The 22,458-nt window shown below is 56.0% G+C and overlaps 1 protein-coding gene across 1 annotated transcript in view; it reads right to left on the bottom strand.

Annotated features, from left to right (window-relative positions):
- The window catches only part of STK32C (serine/threonine kinase 32C), an 83,076-nt gene extending 68,712 nt beyond the window's left edge, over positions 1-14,364 (bottom strand). The window contains exon 1 of the mRNA XM_060091844.1: positions 14,103-14,364. Within this exon, the coding sequence (XP_059947827.1) occupies positions 14,103-14,364 (262 nt within the window). The remainder of the gene's footprint in view (positions 1-14,102) is intronic.
- Between the last annotated feature and the right edge of the window lie 8,094 nt (positions 14,365-22,458).

Here is a 22,458-nt window from a genome sequence, read left to right as displayed (position 1 = left end):
AGGGAAAGGCCTTTTGGGGCAGTGGCGCCTGCAGCTGCCAAAACCCCTCCATCACATCTGTGCCTCCTTCAAGCGGCCTGGGCAGCCGCCCTGGCCCTGAAGCTGCTGCTCCCTGACTTGTCCTAAAGGCAAGCTTTCTGGGTCTGTTTCTGCAAGTGACCAGCGGGCCTGACCTAAATGTTCTGACAGCCCAGAACAGAAAGCACGTCCGTCAGAGAAGGGAGAACGGAGTCAGCGAGGACGGAAGCCCAGGTCTGACTGTCCAAAGGGACACAGGCTCCTGCTGCCCAGGGACGTGGGGTCGCCCTATGCCTGGCCCCCCAAGGCCGGGGCCCTTGCCACCTGACACAGAAAGCACTGTTGAAGGAACAGTGTGCCCTGGGCCTTAATTCAGCAGAGTGGTCGTGCTGTCCGGGGGTAGTTAGGGCCCTGGAAGGCCTCTCTCTGAGGTGTCTTACTGCTTGCCCCGAAGTGGGCCCTTCAGGAGAGTCACGGGCATATAGCCCCCCTCACCCCGTGTTCACTCGGTGCCCGCCCTACCCAGGTGATGTCAAGTCATGTGAGATACAGGAAGGAACCTAGGAGGTAAAACCCCGCCTCGTGGGATGTTCGCTCTGGGGCCAGGGGCTGAGATGAACGCAGATGTCACAGGCTATGCAGTACACAGTTGCCAGGGTTAAGTGCCGAGAAAGCAAAGCAGGACAGGGGCCTGGCAGGGGCCCAGTGGGTCCCCAGGCACAATTGTAAAGTGGGCCTCCCGGGAGAAGGACGTGCAAAGGCTTGAAGGAGACATGGTGGTCCGTGCTCTGGCCAAATCACTGCCCCACCCTGCTGCCAAAACACTTGGCCGGCTGCTCTCCTGGCCTCTGGCGGGAGCGGGCCATGCGATGCTCTGGGCAGGAGCTGTGGGCAGATGCCACACGGAGAGCCACCCCTGGGTGCTAGGTGGGCCATTGGCGTGGAGGACGCCCAGTAGAGAGCATCACTCTGGCCTCCTAGCAGAGAATGAGGGGATGCCCTTGGGACACACTGCCCTGCAGAGATCAGAGGCACACGTGGAGGCGCGCAGTCCTGGTACTCAGGCCACGTGGTGGGGCGGGGACCAGGGTGCTGGGTGCAGAGGAGGGGCGGGGACCAGGGTGCTCCGTGCAGGAGGAGGGGCGGGGACCAAAGTGCTCCGTGCAGAGGAGGGATGGGGACCAGGGTGTTGGGTGCAGGTGCAGGGGGGGACACAGGGTGCCCGGGGCCTGTGGGAGGGAGGGACACAGGCAGCCCATGCTCTGGAAGGTAGAGCCAAGGTGACATGAAGGGCGGGGAGGGGCTGCCAAGTGGAAGATGGCTCACGGATGGGTCTAGGGGCTTTTGGAAGGATGAGGTCAGCGAGTCAGGAGACTGCAGGGGTGCAGGTGTGAATGCGTTCAAGGAGCTATCTGTGACATACTAGCCAGAGATTGGACAGAACAGTCTGGAACGTGTGTGAAGCAGGTCCACCTGGACATAAAGCCTGGAGTCGCCGGCATATGGATGATATTTGAAACTGTGAGACTGTCCGCATGAGCGCAGCAGAAAAGGCGGGAGCGGCAGGAGCCCCAGGTGCTCCAGTGTTCCCGTGGCAGGGAGGGGACAAGGGTCCTAAGAGGGGCCGAGAAGGAACAGCAGAGCAGTGGGCGTCCTGGAAGCTGCGGGAAGAGAGGGAAGCTGGGAGGGGCCCAGAGGGTCAAGCTCTGCCGTGGGTCCAGGACAAGGGAGCTGAGAACTGGGGTCAGACTTCGCCCCATGCAGGGAACCCTCACTAGGGCTTTGAGGCCATGGGGACAAATCCCGGCTCCTGTAGGCTCAGGGGGGCATCAGAGGGCAGGACTGGCACCTGAGAGAACAAAGAGTTTTGCTGAAAATGGGGAGCAAAGGAATCAGGCCACAGCAACAAGCAAAGCTTTCTCCACACAGGAAGCATGAAGCAGGCGTTTGTTCTCTCCCCAGCCACACATCGAATGTCTTCTGCACACCTGGCATTCGTCTCTGCCCTGGGGACACCAAAACACATGGTTCACTCCTGTCCACCCTCGGGAGCCTGTGATGTGACGAGTCAACGGTTATGAAACGTGCACTTGGCACAGTGCACAGCTCAAGCTCAGCCCTGGAGTCCCAGGAGCCTGACCTGAAGGCTTCTCTCCTCCCACCCAGAGCCAGTACCTTGGACAGCTCTTCCCCAGCTCCAGAACTGCCGGGTGGGAGGCTGGACACCAGTGGGGTTTTTAAAATATTCTTGTAAACTTTTGGTTAGAGTATAACAAACATGCAGAAAACGTGCACATCTGACAAGCGTTCAGCTCAAATGGGGGACCCTGGTGCCTCCCCCAGGGGGACATGGGCTTGACATCTTGTGGCACAGACCAGCACCTTGGCTTCTGTGCTTGTCACACAAACGGAGTCAGCAGCGGGGACCCTCGCTCCCTCGGCAGCAGGTTCAGAGGTGTGCCGTGTGGGGTGCGGCCATGAGGCCTTCACTCTCACGGTACAGAGGATGCACCGAACGAAGACCCGAGGACTCGCTCGTCCGAGTAACGTCGGTGGACACTTGGTCCGGTTCCAGCTTCTGGCTACAACACGTAGTGCTGTGTGGACTCCCGTGTGTGCGTCTTTGGGTGCACGGATGTACACGTTTGGATGCGAACCACCTAGGAATGCAATCCTGGGCTGCAGGTGTCCATGCCCCCAGACAAAGACCACCAGAGACAGCGTAAGGCTGCACACACCCGTGTACTGTCCTTGCAACAGGGAGAACAGGGGCATCTCAGAGAGAGTCAGGGTTTGGGCTCATGTCAGTGACCTTCAGGAGGGTTCAAGCAGCACGGCCCCACACTGTCTGGAGGCTGCATGACTTTATGATTGGGCATTTTAACCCCACTACAGAGGCTGAGAAGGAGTGAAGCAAGAAGTGCAACTGCGAAAGCAGCAGCCGGGACACAGGAAGTCTGGTCATTTGGGCCTGGACAATGGCCACGTTTTTGTCTGTGTTCCAGAAGGATTATGGAGGGGTCTTGTGTTTGTCTTGACCCACCACGGTCAGAGGGGCCTGTTGCCGGTGCTCTGTGAAATCGTTTACGTGCAGCAGGAGAATGCCAGGGCCAGCGGCGAGGTCCAGGCTAACTCCTGGACCTCAGGGCTGTGCTCTCTCTCAGAAATGGTGCGCCACGCAGTTTCCCGAGTGGTTGTATCAATTCACACTCCCTCCCGCCTGCAGTGTACAGAGTAGGTGCACAGTAGGTACATTCAGTTAAACGAATGCAGTGACGGGGGACACCAGAGCCTACGCCAGGGAGCAGTGTGGTCAGCTCTGTGCTTTATGTTTTTTTAAAACATCTTTATTGGAGTATAATTGCTTTACAATGGTGTGCTAATTTCTGCTGTATAACAAAGTGAATCAGCTATTCGTATACATATATCCCCATATCTCCTCCCTCTTGCGTCTCCCTCCCACCCTCCCTATCCCACCCCTCTAGGTGGTCACAAAGCACCGAGCTGATCTCCCTGTGCTATGCGGCTGCTTCCCACTAGCTACCTATTTTACATAGCTCTGTGCTTTGAAAGATCACTATCTCCCTGTAACGGTGAGCACACCTGGCACCCAGATCTTGGTTTCTAGCACCTTCCCCAATACAAGGACCAGGGCTCCTTGGAGAACTGGCTGATTCTAGGGTTGGGTCAGGGAATAAATACATGATGAGCCCAGTGCATCTTCTAGTCCCAGAAGGTAACGAAGTGCTCAGAAAGAAGCAAAGACAGAAAACAGTGAGGACAGCAGGCCAAAGGGACACAGGAGCCAACTGAAGAGCTTCCAATGGCTAAAGCTGGACAATCTGAGCAAAAAATCAATAAATAAAACACAATAGTATTGGATCATAATGCAAAGTATAAAACAAATATCCGTGAGTCCACATGGGTTCAAATGAATGACTGAGTAACAAAGTAAATGGGAAGAATACACGAATCTTCTGTGTAGAAGAATTCCAAATAATTTTACGTAACTACCTTCCTCTAAAGGAGGTGGACCTTAACCCCCCACCCTCTAAGTGTGGGCAGTACAGTGTAACTTCCTTCCAAAGAGCACAGTGTGCACAGGGGTGGGGAGGGGGGCAAGTAAGCTGACAGCGGAGACCCCTGACAGACGGGACCTCGGCCAGGTGATCAGGTCAGCATCCGCAGCAGTAAGTTGTGTTGAGAGTAATACCTGGACAGGACGTGACGAGAAGGGCACTCTTCCTGTGGTTTTCCTCCCAAAGACCCATGAACCAAGTCTAACCATGAGAAAAACCTCACAAATCCCAGCTGAAGGATACTGTGCAAAATACCCGACCAGTTATTCTCAAAACTGTCAAGGTCATCAGAAGAAGGGAAGTCTGAGAAACTGTCACCAGCTCACGGGAGCCTAAAGAGGGACAACTAAATGTCATGTGGGATCTGGGTGGGACCCTAGAACAGAAAAAGGATATTTAGTGAAAACAAGTCAAACCTCAATAAACTATGACTTCAGTTACTGAGAGATTTCACATGTCACCTTGACTGGCCCTGGGCACCCAGATTAAAGTGTTCTGGGCGTGTCTGTTGAGAGAGTTTCCGGATGAGATTAGCAGCTGAACCCGGGACTCAGTAGGGTAGGTGGCCCTCCCAGATGTGGGTGGGCGTCAACCAGTGCCCTGAGGCCTCAACAGAACAGAAGGCGGAGGAAGGAGGGAGGCCCCCCTCTCCTGCTGCCCTGCTGAGCAGGGACCCCTGGTCTCATCCTCTCCTGCCCTCAGGCTGGGACCACACCATCGGCTCCCCTGGATCTCAGGCCTTCAGACTCGCCCTGAATCACTGCACAGGCTCCCCCTGGGCTCCAGCTCGCACATGGCAGGTTGTGGGACTTCTTGGCTCCATAGCTGCCTGAATCCATTCCTCTTAATAAATCTCCTTAAATACCTGTATGTAAGCATATGTGTGTACACACACACACGCACGCACGCACACGCACACACACACACACGCTATTATTCTATTGGTCTGTTTGTCTAGAGAACCCTGACTAGTACAACTATGTCTCACCACTGGTTCCCTAGTTATGACAAAGGTACAATATTAGCGTTAGGGGAAACTAGCGTGGGATATATAAGAACCCTCTGTTACCACCTTCACAACTTTTCTGTAAAGCTAAAATGTTATAAACAAAGTTTACTTTTAAAAAGTTTTTTTAAAGTAATATATTTTTTGTATGTATTCAAGTATGGATTGGAAGGCGATACGAAAAAGTGCAAATGGTTGTTATAATAGTGAGATTAGTGGTGAGGTTACATAAGACACTGAAAGTCTTAATATTTTTCTTGTCACTTTCCGTTATATAATAAAAAGCTATAAAGGAAAAAAGGATCATCTGGCAACTGTGTCTGGCAGCTAGATGGGCAGCCATATAATCTATCATCCAAACTGGGACACATCTGAGAGCAAAAGGAGACGCTATTAATAATGATGCCTGGTCACCGGACAGGAGGGCACCCACGGGTGCACGGCCTCTGTGAGGATACAGGAGCCGCAGGCTCCCGCCCGCTGATTCCCGTAAGGTCGGTGACCCTGGAGAGGAGCCCAGGGCAGCGGCGGGGGGGGGGGGCTGAGGTCGTCGGGGGGCAGCCTGGGACAGCAGGAGTTGACCCCAAATTCTCGGTCCCTCCCACCACTCCCTGCTCTAATGGTTCACACCCCCGGCACCAACACAGGGTCTGCGCCAGGCCCAGCTCCTAGGGCTCTTTGTCGGCTAAGCCCCTTCCTTTTGGCACATTCCAAGTGCTGTGGGCTCTGGGAAGGGAGCCTCGGGATCCACACGGCTGAGGATCCACCGTACGACTCTAGCTCCACGGGGCACAGAGCCCGGGCCTCCCTTCTCCGCTTCGTCCCCAGACGTCCGGGCGGCAGCCACCCACCCCACAGCTGCCCACTCGTTGCTCCATCTCAGCTGCCACTGCCCGCAGCACCGGGCAGATCTGCCACCGGGCAGGGCCACGCCGGCCCATGCACAAGCACATGGACGCTGGGGCCCAAGCCTTTCTTCAGCGCGTGATTTTTTTACCCCCCTTCTCTCTGCATCTTCCCTCCTTTCTGTCTTATCCTCTTCCTCTTCTCCTCTCTCAGTCCTGTGCTAACTTTGCAAATTAACCTTTCTGCCTGAGGAGCTAACATATGATTTCAGAAACAAGAGGACCCTGACACGGAGCAAAAGAAAAAAGGAAAGAATCGGGGACAATGCAAACAAACATGACCCCAGGGCAGCCACAGGGGCTCCTATAGTGCAGCACGGGCCGGGAGAATTACCAACTCCCAAAACAAGGACGTGGTGTGTGTCACTCTACGTTCTGGGGCAATGTGTTAAGCGGTCATAGATAACTGATATGGCAGCCGCCCGCGGGAACTGAGACCCCAGGGACACCCCCCTAAGGACGCCCCTCACCCCAGGAACACACCCCCCCGCCAGGGACACCCCCAAGGACACCCCTCCCCCCAGGAACACCCCCCCCCCCCGCCGCCAGGGACACACCTCGCGCGGAGGCTTCCACCAGCCTGAGGCCTCTGAGCCGTCACGAGGCACCGTGAACGCGAAGCCACCTCCACCAAGCACGTTCTGGCTCCGCAGGTGGCATGTGGAGTAGGGGACCCATCCCCACTGGGCCCTGTCCAGAGTCCCAGGTCACAGAATCTTGAGAAATGATCAAAATGGTCGTTGCCAAGTCACTAGGTTTGGGGGTTTTTTATTACCAGCAATAAATAATAAAACAATGCCCAGTTTGTGCTACCGGGACCAAGACCCCGCTCCCGGCTCCCAGTGCCCGGGCATTCCGGAAATGGGCCCGAGTCCGATGCGGGGCCCGGGAAGACGGCACTGAGCACCTCGGACCCTGCTCGGGGCGGGGTGGGGGGTGTGCCTGGTGCCCGAGAAGGCTGAGCGTCCTGCCAGGCCTAACAGACTCACAGAGACACAAGCGCTAAGCTGCTCGTCTCTGGCTTTGGTGACAAGCCCCGCCTGATGCGTGTGAAGGAAGAGCCATGATGTGAGCGCAGAGACCTCCCACGTCAGCGTGTAAACACCAGGAATCTGAATGTGCTCAGCTCCTATTTTTAATAAATTGGGGGCGACACTGACTCTCACCCACATCGTCTCCTTGGCTTCACGACTTAAAGAACACCAAGCTGTGTCTGCACAGCGCCGACTGGGGCCACGCCTGCTCGGGCCGCACGTTGGAGGCCACCGCAGGCTCCCATGTCACACCTGGGGATGCGGAGGGTGGGGACAAATGACCCAGCTGGGGCTGGACGGAGCCACACTGATCTCGGTCAGCTGCCTTGGTTTTTAGACAATAGATTTCAAGTCAATGGGCAAAACAGTTTTTGATGAAGCAGCCTTCCCAGTTTTTAAAAATAACAATAATTTTATTAATTGTAGCTTCTCCCAAATTGTCTCCAATTATGAGCATTAAAATCATTCAGCACGTTGGCCCTGGCCAGTGTTTGGGGAAGAGAGGGGACCCCGGCGTGTTCTGCAGGGCGCCGATCAGCGTGCGCCCACCCCCCAGGCGGGAAGGAGGCCCCAGAGAGGAGCCATCGTGGACGACGAGTTGACCCGACCCGGGGGACAGGAGCAGGGCTGCAGGGGGCATGCACACAGCTTGCGGGGACAGCAAGGCTCAGCACTCACCGGACCCTCACCAGCCCGTAGAAACACTGGTTACCAAAAGCCTTATTTCTGCCTAGAGTTATACAGCGATAGCAGAGTGAGGCAGGTAGGAAGAAACCCAAAGTTCTATGTCTTTTTCAAATGAGGAGGAAAAATCTGACTGGGAAGGAAAAATGACACCAGGTAGAAGGCCTGCTCCCACACTAAGGTGAACGAACACCAAATCTGGTTCTGAGCTTCCTACTGACAGGGGAATCGGGACCAGGGCCACGGAGCACAGACCCTGAACACAGGAACCACCGGGCTCAGGGGGGCCCGCAGGGCTGGCCGGGGGCCCCCCAGGAAGGTCCCACCTCGGGTGGCCTAGAACAGGGGACACCCCATGGCACGTCCCGGGGGTGGGGCTGGACTCTCAGTGCAATTAGGACAAGAGGACACAGTGACCAGAAGGGGGGAGTCTACACAGTCCGGGGCCACCTGCCTCTGGTAGCGCGTCCTCTGCCACATCTGGGTGAGAATCAGAGGACACTGCTGAGTCCAAGTCATTGCAAAGGAGGAAGTTCAGGCTGTAGCGTCAGCTGAAAATGCAGGATACAAAATGCTACTGATGTTTTGGGTACGTGTGTAGCAGGCTACGCCACAGAAAAAGAACGACACAAAAGCAAGAATGAAACTAAATGAGATCCCTCTGCGGGAAGAGCCAGCCCATCTCCAGACGAAGGGCGAGCAGTAGCTTTGGAAACTCCCACCCACTGCCAACACCATTGCCATGGCCCAGCGGAGCGCCAGAGCACGCGGCCCCCTGTTGCTCCCTGTGCATGGGCCAGTGCCTTGGGGACCACGCCCACTCCACCACCCGCCTGCTGGGTCCTCACTAAGCCCTCCCACCCAGAGTGTGTCCTCTCCGTGTCCAGCACGCTGGCACCGTCTGGGGCTGGATGGGAACACAGACCCTGAGGCCCCACCCGAGAGCCGCTGAATCAGAATCTGCATTGCCACAAGGTCCCCAGGGGACTAGGGGCCCCTGACAGTTTGGGAGCTACTGTGAGCTGCCCCAACCCTGTTCCGAATAAATGCTTGTCCGTGGTTCTGCCTCCCTCAGACCATCTTGGGGCCTTGGGAGGCTCCATCCTCAAAGAGAAGCCCTGAACAAAACTTACCTCCAATGCATCCTTGCATTACTTCTCAACTGGAAGGATGGGTGGTTAAATTTTTAAAAGAAAATCAACTTATTTTTAGCAATTTAAAACACACAGCCAGATGGATAGACGTGCAGAGCTGACATTTGTTACATAAAAAAGTACGACAGTGGGTCCCAAGTCCATCCCAGACCAGCCTCGTCAGCCACAGGAACACAGCAAACTCAGCGCCACCCAACGGTCCCGCCGGGACACCTGGCACTGCATGTGGGAACCCAGGGAATCCAGAAGCAGGGGTGCGAGGCCAGCCGGGACCACGCGCCTCCTCCCTGCCTTGAGCCCAAATGCCCACCCCTGCACCGGGGGCCTCTGCACCGTTGCTGCCAGCTGGTAAAGGAACCCAGGGTCTGCAGCCACCAGGCTGCTGGCCACCAAGACCCCCGCGTTGCAGGGGACGGGGTGTGAACTGCCATCAGCCCGAGCCTGGGCCACACAGAGAGCTGTCACCCCCATCGCCAGCCACCCCCTCTTCCCAGGGTCAGGAGGGAAGGGAAGAGACACCTATCAAAACTCAGGTCCACGCAGCACTGGTCAAAGACTCAGTAAACAGGGCTAGACTGTCACTTTGGAACCACGGCCCCATCAACACAATCGGGTCAGCCCCCCGTGCACTCAGCACCGCTCTCCACTGCCCGTGAGCCCTGGGCACACGACGGGGAAGAATGAGCATAAGCACTGTAAAGTCACCGAGTCCTTGTTGGCAGGTGCCACGACCGACCGCCCAGGAAGCCTGGGAAAATCAACTCAAAAGCCATGAGGACTAACGGGAACCTTAGCAGAGCAGCCACACACGGGACGGATATTTTTCAAAGTTAAGCTTTCCTTCCTACCAGCACTAACCAGGGTGTAACGTGATGGGTGCAAAGATCCGGTTCACAATTCGACAGAAACAGGCAATGAATGCACCCAACCTAAGCAAGAGCAGGGCCCACGGGAGGAAACCGTTCTCACTGTGGCCAGTGTGCGTCCAAACTGACCAAAATTTGCAACACGAAAAGTGAAACCACAGAAGTACTAGAAGAAAGTGCAGGTGCAGGTTTATAAATTGAATGAGTATCACTTGTGCTTGGTGTAACAGGGCACCAAGGCCGGAAACTGACAGAAAGGAAGATCTTGATGAATCTGACCACACAAAAACTAAGCACAGCCACACGGAAAACAACTAGCAACATAGAAAGATAAATGACTGCTCCGGGGCAGGCCGTTCTATACTGGGAACCGTGAAAAGAAACCGGGCAGCAAACATCCCAACAGGAAGCACAGGTCAGGGGTAAGAGTTGGCAGTTCAGGAAAGAAGAGCACAAACGCCCCAAACACGGAAAGAAAAACATTACCAGCCTCACTGGTAATCAAAGAGACTCGGAGCACTAACACGATCCTTTGACCTTTCAGACGGTCAAAAAATAGACATCACCAACACCCAAAGGTGGTGAGGCTCGGAGAAAGAGGACTTCCGTGCGCTCCGAGAGCAGGCAAACAGGATCTCCCTCCCGGCCAGCCACCCCGGACGCAGGCCTCCCTCTTTCTCTCTCCTCTGGCCCCTCCTGCCCGTCACTATATTTATTCATGTTTCCTTGTCTGCTACTGGTCTCCCCACCTCCTCCTCTGTCTGGGTACCCCACACCTGCAGCAGCCACATCCATTTGGTCACCACCATGTAACAACCGTCCAGGACAGCCATGTCTTGTGCCGGGACTGCTCATCTCCAAGGGAGCTGGCCAGCAGCACCAAGCCACACTACGTGCACACTCTTCTGACTCGTCGATGTCATTCCTAGGAAGTTATCCTAAGGAAATAATGTCAAGTGTACAAAGATGAACATACAAGGATGCTTACTGGTAAACTGTTTATGTACTGGTGCCTGAGCTCCAGCGCCCCCCAACTCCACCCCAACAAATTCAACCTGAATTTCCGGGGGAGGCATCCAGTTTTTAAGAGCATCCTTTGAGTCTAGTTCACAGGGTTGAGGACCACTATTGTAAATTTAGCCAACAAAGGATGCTGTAGATCTATAAGATGGTCATGACACATTGCTAAGTAAAAAACGCAGGTTAAGACAAAACCGTATATGGAGCACGATCCCATTTCTGTATCAGAGACATAAAGAGTGTTTCTATATGGCTGATGTGTGAGTACATTCCTAGAAAAAGGCTGGGGAAGAGGTACGCTAATAGGTCTCAGTGCTGAAATCACTGATGTCTTGGTTTTCCTATATAGAACAATTTTAGCAAAGTCTTAAACTCTTTTACAAATTTATACACTTTAATGCTTCTATAATTAAAAAAACAAAGGTTTTATAAATTTTGGAAAAGGTTATAAGACTCTGGTAGCCCCGTGTCCCGCCTAACTGCCCACCCCACCCAACACACCCAGGCCAGGCGTTCCAGCCCTCGAGGGCCCCCTTATTTCCAGTTCTCTGGGCAAAGGCAAACCTTCTCGGTGATTAGTTGCCCCCCACTAGCAAGCTAATACCATGTTAGGTTTGAGACTAGCCAGACTGCTGAGAACGGCGGGTGCCCCCCAGTTACCGGTTACCGAGCTGCTCGGCAGAAAGTGATGGAACCCCGCGCAGCACCCTTGTGGGGACACCCAGACGAGAGGAATGAACGGGCCTGCCCGGCACCCCGCAGCCCTGGGGCAGGTGCCGAGCAAGGTCAACCCCTAAATCAACTGCTCCTGAAGCCCGAGAGGGGTCACACGGGAGGAGGCATGGGGTTTCAGGAAGAGGAAAGGGGACCCTTGGCTCTGGTGTGAGGAGGAAGCCCAGAGAATCCTGAACAAGCACCCAACACCTGCCAAATAAGGACAGTGGCTCAGACACCGCAGGGTTAACAGGGAAGGGGGCCATGTAAGACCCTGTGTGTCATAACTGCGCTTTTTAGGTGGAATCTACCTGGCACTCTGTTAAGTAGCGCTCTTATTTTCTCTTCTCCTTTTCTCTGCATACCAAATCTGATATATTAATTGGGTATTTTAATCTAAAAAATTCATCAGGTCTCACATTGCCATGGCAACCGTGCAGCCCCAGTAAATGCACGTCCTCAGCACAGCACTGTCACCTCTTTCAGCTCACCCTGCACGGGGCCGAGGAAGTGTGGGACCCTACCTGGGGGGACGACTTCACACCCTGAAAGAAAGGTGGGGTGCAGCCTTTCCCCTCTTGAAAGACTGGCTTTTCGCCTTTCCAAACCCCACTCCTTCTGCCTAAATAAGCCCACAGCCTTCAGGCCAAGAGCTGCACAGCATTCTCTCTGCAAACACGTACTGTGATTCCCAAGTCGTGTGCGCCCTGACGATAACGTGAAAACATGGAATAAAAGTGGAACAAAGTGGCCGCTCACCTGGATCGCGTCCACGGCCATTGGGTCGGGGCCAGGCTTGGCATCCTAATCTTACCACACAAAGCCCAGGCAAGGCTCGTGCTGTGTTCAGTTTGGAGATGTGGCCACCATGCCCAGGGATGAGCAGGTGATTGATGGGCACACGTGTTAAAGAGCGAGCACCTGTGGCCAAAGCCAACAACCCACCTTCACGAGACCAGAATAGCTGGCACCTCTGCCGTCCTGCTTCAGGCAAATGCGGACAGGGGTGGGGAGAAGGGGTTGTGTTAAATGATTCTCAAAGCAGATTGCGAGCAGCCTAACTGGATTCTGTGCTCTTGGTCCCTCTTTAACAATCCTTGGATTCTGAGACGTAACACACTGTGAACAGGTAGAAAAATTCTACCTTTGAAAGCTGAAGGCAGCCACTGCGCTACCTCAGTTTCTCTCTTTCTGCCTCACCTGCCTTGGGGAGCGTAATGCTAAGACATGAAAGAGTGGCCAGCTCTCAGCTGACACCAGCAAGTACTGAAATCAGACATCTGATGTGTTTCTCAGACGTCTTCTCATCGTGCAGCCAGAAGCTAGATGCAAACCTTCCTGATTAGTTCCTAATTCACTCTGGGCTTTCTTCACTTTGAATATTTACTCTAAAAACAAAAACATATAACATATGAAACACTCCCAGCAGTGAACTGTGTTCCAAAGTTCAGAACACGAAGACCGGTCTCCCCAGAACACAATGAGTGGGCGTGGCTGGTCCTGAATGCCCCTCCAGCAAGTCCAGGCACCATGCCCCTCCCCGATGACCGGGGCCAGGCTCCTCAGAGCCCAGGCCCCCTTGAGCAACAGGCTCCGCATCGCTGTCTGTGAGGACTGCCCACATGACCTGCACATTCTCCAACACTGGCCTGAGGTCGTATTATTGTAATTTCCTATAATGCTTAAATTATGTATCAGAAATAAATAGCTTGGGCTCTTTCGCTGAGCTGTGCTCTAAAATTATAAAAGATCCATCCTACTTCTGCAGGCTGCCTACAAATGAAAAATGCATATTTCAACTATTTTAAGAAAATGTCAAAAAAACATCAAATGTGTCATCTTGTAGCATTTAACTTGTCTGCATGACATCTGCAGAGAAGAGCTGTATGTTTGCCTGTGAAAGTATCACAGTGCCCCAGGGGCGGACACTGCACGGCCACCTTTCCCGAGGGTGCTAAGTGAAAGGGCCGTTGTCCAGCAGGGCTCCAGGAGGCGTGCCTGCAGGTCTTTCCTGCTTTCCACCAGCGCCCACCTCCGGGTCACTAGCTTTACCTGAAGGGGGACCTGAGGGCAAACTGGTTCCCAAAAGGGCAGGTCTTTGCACGAAGGCAAGCCTCCACCGCACATCTGAGTGCAAAGGTGGGCACGCCGGCAGCCACGCGGCGCCGTCACCTACACTGAGAGCTCCGAGGGCCAGGCCCCCGCGCCACCTGTGGGGCAGGCACCTCCCTTCGCAAAGTCGGCACACCTCAGCTGCAGAGTAACAACCGAGCGCTCACACCTCGCAGAAAAGGAAAATGCAAACACAGCGCCCTCGCTACTGCGGGGGCCTTCGCGCCTACCGACCGCAGACCCTCACCCCGCAGGGACGGCCGGCCTACTCCGCACGTCGCGCCGCCACTGGACACGGAAGACACGCGTGGGCACCGCAAGCACCGTTCGCGAGTTTCCTCGGAAACCGAGACGCCCCTGACGCCTTCCCACCGGGAGGCCTTGGTGCCCCGACCCGCAGAAATCCTCCCGCCGCGGCCCCGCTGCGAGAGCGCGCGGAGTCCCCAGACGGCGCGGGTCCCAACGCTGTCCCCGCGAGCGGCCCGGAGTCTCCGCCGCGGCCGTTCTCACCGTCCTCCTTGTCGTCAAACACCGGCCTCCGCGCGGTGGCCGCCGACATGGACGAGCCCATCCTCTTCTTCCACTTGCTCCACGGAAACAGGGGGCGCGGCTGCGCGCGGGCATCGCCCGTGTCCCTGGCCCGGGGCTGGCCGGCGGCGGGCGGCGGCGGGGCGGGGGGCGCGTCGGGGCCGGCGGGGCGCGCGCGGCCGGGGGGCGGCGAGCCGGGGGGCGCCGCGGCGCTGCTGCCCCTGCGCTCGGCGCCGCTCCTCATGGCCGGACCGGAGTGCGCGCCGCGGCCAGAGTCCGGGACATGGCCCGCCCGCCAGGCGGGGAGCAGGAGCTGGAGCGACGGGGAGCGCTCGCCTTGCGCCCCAGGCTCGGCGTTCGCGGGTCCGGGCCGCCCGGGCGGCTCCGCCGAATGCTAGCGCGCGGGGGCGGGGCCGGGGCGGGGCCGGCGGGAAGGAGTCCGGGCGGAGCGAGCGCCGGGGGCGGAGACGGGGCGGGGCCAGAGCAGGGTGCGGTGAGCGGCTACTGGTACCCGCCGCCCGCCTCCGTAGGGGCCGTTGCAGCGCACAACGACGCGGCGGCAGTCAGGAGAGTAGGGGATCCCCTTGGCCTTTGTGAACATCAGGAGAGAAGGAGGGGATCCCCTTGGCCTTTGTGAACAAAGGTGGCTTGCGAACTGCTGCCGCCCGACCCGGGGGAGCCTTAAACCTCATCCTGCGGCTCTGCCCTTGGCGAGACCACGCGCGGGACCCGGGATGGGGCGGCGGGAAACGGCTGTGCGGGGGCCGAGGCCGGGTCGGTGTCAGGACGCGCAGCCCCGCGGTCCCGGGTCCGGCGCAGATCCCCCCATGCGGCTGCACCGCCGAGGGAGGGAGGGAGGTGGCGGGGCGGGGGCGGGCCCGGTGCGCGAGCCCCTCTCCGGTCGGCCGGCGCAGAGCCTGACAGCGAGCGCGCGCGCACACGCACGCACGGGCGGGCCCGGGGTCACGGCGACGCTGGGCACACGCGCCTGCGCTCTCGGGGTACCCTTGCTTGGGTCTCCAGTCCGGCTCAGTGTAGTCCGCCAGGCACGGTTCCCGAGCGGAAGCCCTTGGCGATGGTCTGCGTCTCAGGCCGCCTGGGGACCTTGTGCAGCGTATGGGCGGGGGGGGGGGCGTCCGAGGCGCGATTTGACCTCGATGCGCCTCCCCACATTCGACTGGCCAGGAGGGACCTCGCGGATAAAGCGCTCTGCACAGCCAACGACCCAGGAGAAGACTCTCAGTACCGCCCAGCACCCTGCGCCTAATACTTTTTCACTGAAGAATTGTTTTGTTATGAATTGTCTTAGACTTTTGGAAGCCTTTGCCTCCTTAGGTTCTGTCCGCAGAGCTGGCGGTTCCTTCCTCCCCCAGGAAGTCCTGAAAGGGCCTTCCGCTGCCCCACCATGACAGAGGACCACCCACCCCTGCCCCCGCCATGACAGAGGACCACCCACCCGGCCTGCAGGCCAAGGCACCAGGCCCTGCGGGGCTCTCCCTCCACCGCCCGTCCCTCCGTGGACATCATTCAGCCACCCTGGGCTCTGTCCTGCCCTCGCAGCCCCTCACCTGGCTCGGCCCCCCACCCCAGGTAGTGGCACTCAGTCTTGGCTGTTCCCGCTTCCCGTCTACTGCCCGAGGTAGAACTAGGCTTGTCCCCGACCCCACCTTTGAAATTCGGTGGAGCCCCTTGACCACTGTGGCCTGCTTGACCGATGAAATGTGAGCAGAGGTGATCTGTGTCATTTCTGAGCCACACTTTAGGAGCCAGTGTCCAGACTGGCCATACATGCCCCCTTGGCTAAGAGGGAGTCCCCCATCACTTGGGGACCACCTTCCAACCATTAGTGGATGCACAGAACAAGGGAGAAATCAGCCACTGTGGGAAGCCCTCGAGATTTGGGAGGTGTATTTACCGCGGCATAACCTGGCCGACTACCACCTGCCGTGCATCCAGTCTTGAGTTAAACTCCAGGGAGGCAAGTTCCCTGGGCTCTGGGCTCCCAGGCTCAGCCTCCTTATGTTGAGCTGCAGCCGCTCTCGGAACATGGCTCCCTCCTACCATTGCCCTCTCCCAGTCAGCATGTTGAAGGCCCCCAGCTCAGCGCCGGCACAGAGGAGGGGCTCTGTAGCCATCCTTGCGGGGCAGCAGTGAGTGACGGAATGTTTCTGAAGACGGGGGGCACCGAGGCAGAGTGTAGCCCCAGGCAGGCTGAGAGCCAGGGGTGCAGAGGGGGCAAGACACAGAGCAAAGGTCAGGAGCTGCCTCGCCCGCGAGCAGACCAGGCTGCCGCACTCCACCGAGGGCCACTGTGACGTTCTAGGGGCCTGTGAACGGGAAGGGGGCAGTGAGGCCAGCAAAGTGTCCCTGTGCCCAGGGGTGCCCACAATGATCAGGAACTTCAGCAGGGTGAGGACAGGGACTTCTCCATCCTGTGCCAGTGACAGGAGACTGTCAGTGACTCAGTAACCAGAAAAACATGTCCACAACACCCAGCACGTGGGAGCGCCCCCCCAGGATGGTGGGCAGTGCGTGATCACAGGACTGCTGCAGCTGGGGCAGTCGGCAGGGGTCCGAGCAAGTGACCTTGTGAAGGCCTGGGGCCCAGGAGCTGTGATGACACTGTCCCTGAGGTTGAAATGAGAGTGTGTGCGAGGGCAGAAAGTGGCCAGTGTCTCTGGGGGACAGCGAGTGCCTGCTTAGGGCATGTGCAGAACGGCAAGGGTCTGATTTGTATTCAAGGCTCAAGCCCTGAAACCCAAGCACAAACGTGCGGCAACCCATAATTCATCGAAAAAGCCAAGCTTCCTGAGAGGGTGTGATCGTTGGCAGTCTCCAATTTTCATGTGTACTTTGTCCAATAGCATCATTCTGAAATTAACACGCTGCCTGCACCTTTGTAAATCATCCTGTTTTTAAATTCCCCTCAGGTTGCCCAATTTGAGTGTGCTGTTTCCTGCTGGGAAACATACCAGAACTGGCCCCAGGAAACAAGCTCAAATGGGATTCCGATCCTGAGTTGCTCACTTATGCAGGGAAACCATGAGTCCCCTTCCCAGCAGGAAATGGAAAACCAGGTCCTCCCTGGCTGTGGTGCCATCCGACTTAGCCCTGGTGGGACATGGGACAAAGTACATGTGGAAGCAAGGACGTGGGGAGCCAAGTGCTGGGCGGCTGGTTGCTCGGTGATGGTATTGATTCTCGGGGTCATGGGGCTGCCTGGCTTCCGATGAGTCCAGGGAGCATGAATGGGGAGAGGAAGATGCACAGTGGAGAGGAGCCCCATGGCGGCTGGGCAAGAATCCTTCCTCTCTGTTGTCATGGTACCAGGACTGAAGCACAAACTCGCTGCTTAACTCCATGAGGCTCCTAGTGTGTCAGTTGCCAGGGCTGCTGTGACAAAGGACCACAGACTTGTGGGTGAAAACAACAGAAGTGTGTTTTCTCCCCACTCTGGAGGCCAGACGTCTGAAATCAAGGTGTCCGCAGGGGTGGTCCCTTCTGGAGGTCCTGAGACGTCTCTCCCAGCTTCTGGCGGCTGCAGGAAGCCCCTGGCAGCGCTCGGCCTGCAGAGGCATCACCCCAGGCTCTGCCTCCATCGTCACATCGTCTTTCCATCTGTGTGGTCTCCCCTGTTCTCCTTTATCAGGACATTTGTCAGAGGATTCAGGACTCGCCCTAACGCAGGATGATGCCTTCGTGATTTCTTGAACTTAATTACCCTCGTTCCAAGTAAGGTCACATTCACAGGTTCTGGGTGGCCACCACTAAACCCACTACAGCCCACCGTCTGGTCCCCCAAAATCTAAGCCCATTCCACGTGCAGAATACATTCACCGCGTCCCAGCATCCCCAAAAGTCTCACCGTTAGAGCTTCAACTCTAAGCCCAAAATCTCATGTAAATATTATCAGCTCAGAAGTCCCAAGTCCCACCATTAAATCAGGTCTGGGTGAGACCCCGGGTATAAGCCACCCTACAAAACGCCTCTCGTGACCATCCCACTTCACAGATGAAGGAAAGAAGGCCTGGGAGGCAAGTAACTGCCCAAGTTCCCAGCTGGAGCCTGGGAACGGCCCTGTTGACATCCGAGAACGACCCCCAGGCTCAGGCTTGAGCAGGAATGGGTGTTAGGACCCCCCGCCACCCAGTAGACGCTTGGTGCTGCGCCCGCCCCCACTGCAGCCCTTCTTTCGCTGTGTAGCAGGATGCAGACCAAGGGACGCACGCAAAATACAAACGTTCTGGGAACTCCCTGGCGGTCCACTGGTTAGGACTATGAGCTTTCACTGCCGAGGGTCTGGGTTCGATCCCTGGTCAGGGAACTGAGGTCCTGCAAGCCACGCGGGGAGAAAAAAAGAAAAAGAAAAACCTTAAAAAATGTATAAATGTTCTGAAGTGTAACAATGAAATAGCCCTTAGCGGCCACCCAACTCACCAGCAACCCCACCCTCTGCCCTGGCCTGGACTGAGGGACCACCTGTCCTTGGACCTCCACTGCATTAGTTCCTGGGGCTCTGGTAACAAAACCTGCAGACCAGGCAGTTAAATAACAGAAATTTATTTTCTCACGGTCTGAGGCTGGAAGTCTAACATCAAGGAGTCAGCAGGACTGGTTTCTCCTGAGGCCTCTCTCCTGGGCTTGCAGACAGTCGTCTTCTCCCTGTGTCCTCACGAGGTCATCCCTCTGTGTGTCTGTGTCCTAATTTCCTCTTCTTGTAAAGACACCAGTCACACTGGATAAGGGCCACTCAATGACCCCATTTAATATTAGTCACCTCTTTAAAGACCCTATCTCCAAATAAGTCATATTCTGAGGTACTGGGGGTCAGGGATTGGATTTCAGGGACACAGTTCAGTCCATAACACCCACCAGGTGCACCCCATCTCCTGCTTCCCCCGGCTCATATTATGGGCCAACTCGTCTCTTGATTTTTTGTTTTAGAATCTTATCATTCACATTTGCAGCTTATCATTTAGTTTTGCTTGTATGAAAAGCATTTCATACTCTATGAAGTCTCCTGGAATTTGCTTTTTCTGTCAAAAGCTGTTTCTTTGCTTTTTCTGTCAAAAGCTGTTTCTAAGATTCATTCTTGTTGTTGTGAGTAGCTATTGTTCGTTCATTTCATGGCTTTCTCTTTCTTGGCCTTTGGGGTCCTTCCCAGGTTTTGCTAAAATGAGTGAGGCTGCTGTGAATGTCTCTGCCCACGTGTCCTGATGCAACTCTGTGTCTGAGACTCCAGAGGGGAACGGTGGGGGTCACTGCACGTGGGGATCCAGCCCGACAGGAGAGCAGGCTGCTCTCCCAGACGCCCCAAGTTCCGGTGGACACCCTGACAGAAGAATGAGCTACGGGCATGAACACAGGGGTTCCCAGACTTCTTCATTTTTGCCAACTGAGCAAGGGTAAAACAGTATCTCATTTCAGATAAAACTGTATTTCCCTGCTAGCTGGTAAAGTGGAGCATCTTTTTATATCTTTATTGGCCATTTTTTTTCTCCACTGGGAGTTGTTGGTTCATATCTCTTGCCTATTAATCTAAATGTAAGTATTGTCTTAATCTTTTAAAAATTAATTATAGGAGTTCTTTATGTATTCTGCATATTAATCCTCATTGGATTGTATATTGTGGATACTAATCTTTATTGGATATGAGAATTGCCAATATCTTCTCTCATTTGGGGCTCAACTTTTAATTTTCTTTATGGTATCTTTTAGATAAACAAGAGTACTTTTAATGTAGTGAATTTACCAACATCTGTTTTTATGGTTAGTGCTTTTATATCCTGTTTTAAGAAATCCTTTCTTAGCCTAAGAACAAAATAAAATTCACCCATATTTTGTTCTAAGAATGAGTATAGAATGAAGTCTAGTATCGACATACAGCATACATGCAGAAAATATTCCTCACTCCCTTGTTCGTGGAAGGGTTGCTCTGAGTGGCATCACCTGCCATGACCATAGCAGAAATCCAAAGTGATCATTTTACAACAAGGCGGGCCTTGTGTTAAAATCAGTGTGAAACTCGTCAGGGGCTCTTGTAGCTGACACTTCTGGTTGCCTGCTCAGCGACGAGTCACCCCTTTCCTCACTTCTAACAGAACCTCCATTTGTTTTCAGGTATTGTGGTGGCTTTGTGATGTGTCAGTGTGGCTAGGCTGAACTACTTCTCCAGAATTCTCTTTCCTGCAGGTTTCCTACTTGGCCCCAAGAGGCATTGTGCATGAGATTTGGGGGGTAAGGGGGTGCAGTGAGGTAGCAGCTGTAATGATTTTATTCTTAGACGGCCAGGGCAGGGGCCCAGGTGTGGCTGCAGCTCGCACACAGTGTCCTTTCTCGGCCAGCTCACCTCACTGCTGGGTGGCAGGCATGCAGCTAGTCTGTCTCCCCGAGTCTTTTAGCTTCTCCAACTCCTGGGCTGGGTGTGCGTGTAGTTCTGTGACCATCGGTGCCACGTGATCCATCCACCCTCGTGGGTTCCAGCTTGGGCTCGCTGGTCCCCCCTTTACCTCCACCTTCCCTTCCTGAATACCTGCCCTGCACACTTCAAGCTGCAGCATCAGGCAGAGGGCAGCAGCCTTCAGAGATTGTCCAACCAGCCTCCGCAATGGCAAAGGTCAAATCCCTTAATTACGTCATCCTCCAGTGGCTCACCGCCTGACTGATAAGAGGTGTGCAGACCCTCTACCTGAGTGCTTGAGAAGTGGGTGGGGGGTGGGGGTGGGGTGTCCAGACCCACAGAGAAATCCTGATTGGTCCGAGCCCTGTGGTGGTCTCATTTCCTTTCTGCTGATTGGTCTAGGTAGCCGAAGCGATTCCGGCCAGATCTCAGAGGCAGTTATTGGGGGCTTCCTTCTCCTCCCGGGTGATGGGCGTCCGAGTGACGACTGTAACCGGGACAGCCATCCTGTGACCCCCAAGAGGACGTAGGTCTGCCTGCTGCAGACCGGAAGGTATAAAACGGGAAGGACTTTCAAGTTCTTGACGCCAGATGGTCAACTTGAAATGCGAGCCTTCCCGTGTGTAAGCTGCGGTCCCCCGAAGAGCCCACCGGCAGGTGCCCCGCCGCCCGCTCCGCAGAGGCGCGCGCTCAAGCATCACGACACTCCAGGCTTCGGCACACATGTCCCCTTTGTCCGGAACGCTCCACCTCTGTGTGTGTCACCGACTGCCCGGCAGAGGAGGTCGCGGGCGGCGGGCCAGCGCTGCGGCTCCGGGCGGACCGCTGGAGTCTGGATGAGTGCCGCGTGCGCAGGCGCACCAGACGCACCACGCGCCCCGCGATTGCGTGCCTTCCGCGCGGCTTGGCGCCTGCGGGCCCCCGTAAGGCTGAGTGTCTCCATAGCGACCGCGTGGGGCCGGCAGCTTCCACTGTTGGACTGCCGCCCTCTGCGCCCGGGTCGTGCGGGCGTCGGGTGGGCTGGCGGGCGCCGAGGGTGAGGCGGGGCCGCGGGCCCGGGGTCGGGGTCGGGGGCACCTCGAGAGAGTCTGGGGCGCCGGGTGATGGGGGGCGAGGGGCGGGCCGGGAGCGGGGGCGCATCCCGAGAGGCTGGGGGCACCGCGGGCTTGCGGAGCGCGGAGCTGCGGGGCCCCGAGGGCGGCCCGGCGCGGTGGAGAAACCGGGGAGGGCGCCGGGACCCGGAGCCGCCTCCCCGACCCCACGGAGCCCGCCCCACCCGCTTTTAGGCCCTGTGGTTTGGCTCTCGGTTCTGAGGCCTTCTCCCTGTTAAGAGGTTTGCGGGAGGTTGAAGCCTCTCTCCCCCTAATTCACAGAAAAGGACCCCAGGGGAAGCCCAGGGTCTCCAGGGAGCGCAGGCCGCCTGCGGGGGGTTCGCCCCCCCCTCGTTAATTGCTTGACCTTTGGGCGGTTCCTCGTGTTCCCCACCCCTAAAATGGAGGGAGGTAGACGCACACACGTTTGTTGGCTGTCGAGAGTTTTGTATCAATGAGCGAAGGCTTCTGAGCCCTGAAACATTCCAGTGTTGGTTGTTATTGCCGGATAAATTGGGAATTAAACACGGACGTGTGCCTCACCGAATGAAGTGCTGGTGAAATACAGTTCTTCAACTTTGTGTCGAACAAAACTATTGTTGAACAAGTAAAATTCAAGGTTCTAATTTGACCGGTTCCCACCCCCAGCCTAATTTGGGTGCTAGCCAGACCCAGCGCTGATCGCTGAGTCAAAGCGGTAACCTGAGCTGTCAGGATTCTCCGTGGAGCGGAACACTAATGGAAATGCCACAGAACCACGGGGGCAAATAAGAAAGTGCGAACTTAGGAACCCCACTGCATTTAGGGAGGGGATACATTAGCTTGTGCGCTTTGAAATCTTCTGACT

The sequence above is a fragment of the Mesoplodon densirostris genome, chromosome 1, assembly GCF_025265405.1.
Source record: "Mesoplodon densirostris isolate mMesDen1 chromosome 1, mMesDen1 primary haplotype, whole genome shotgun sequence".
NCBI lineage: Eukaryota > Metazoa > Chordata > Mammalia > Artiodactyla > Ziphiidae > Mesoplodon > Mesoplodon densirostris.
This window is presented reverse-complemented; position numbering and strand designations above follow the sequence as displayed.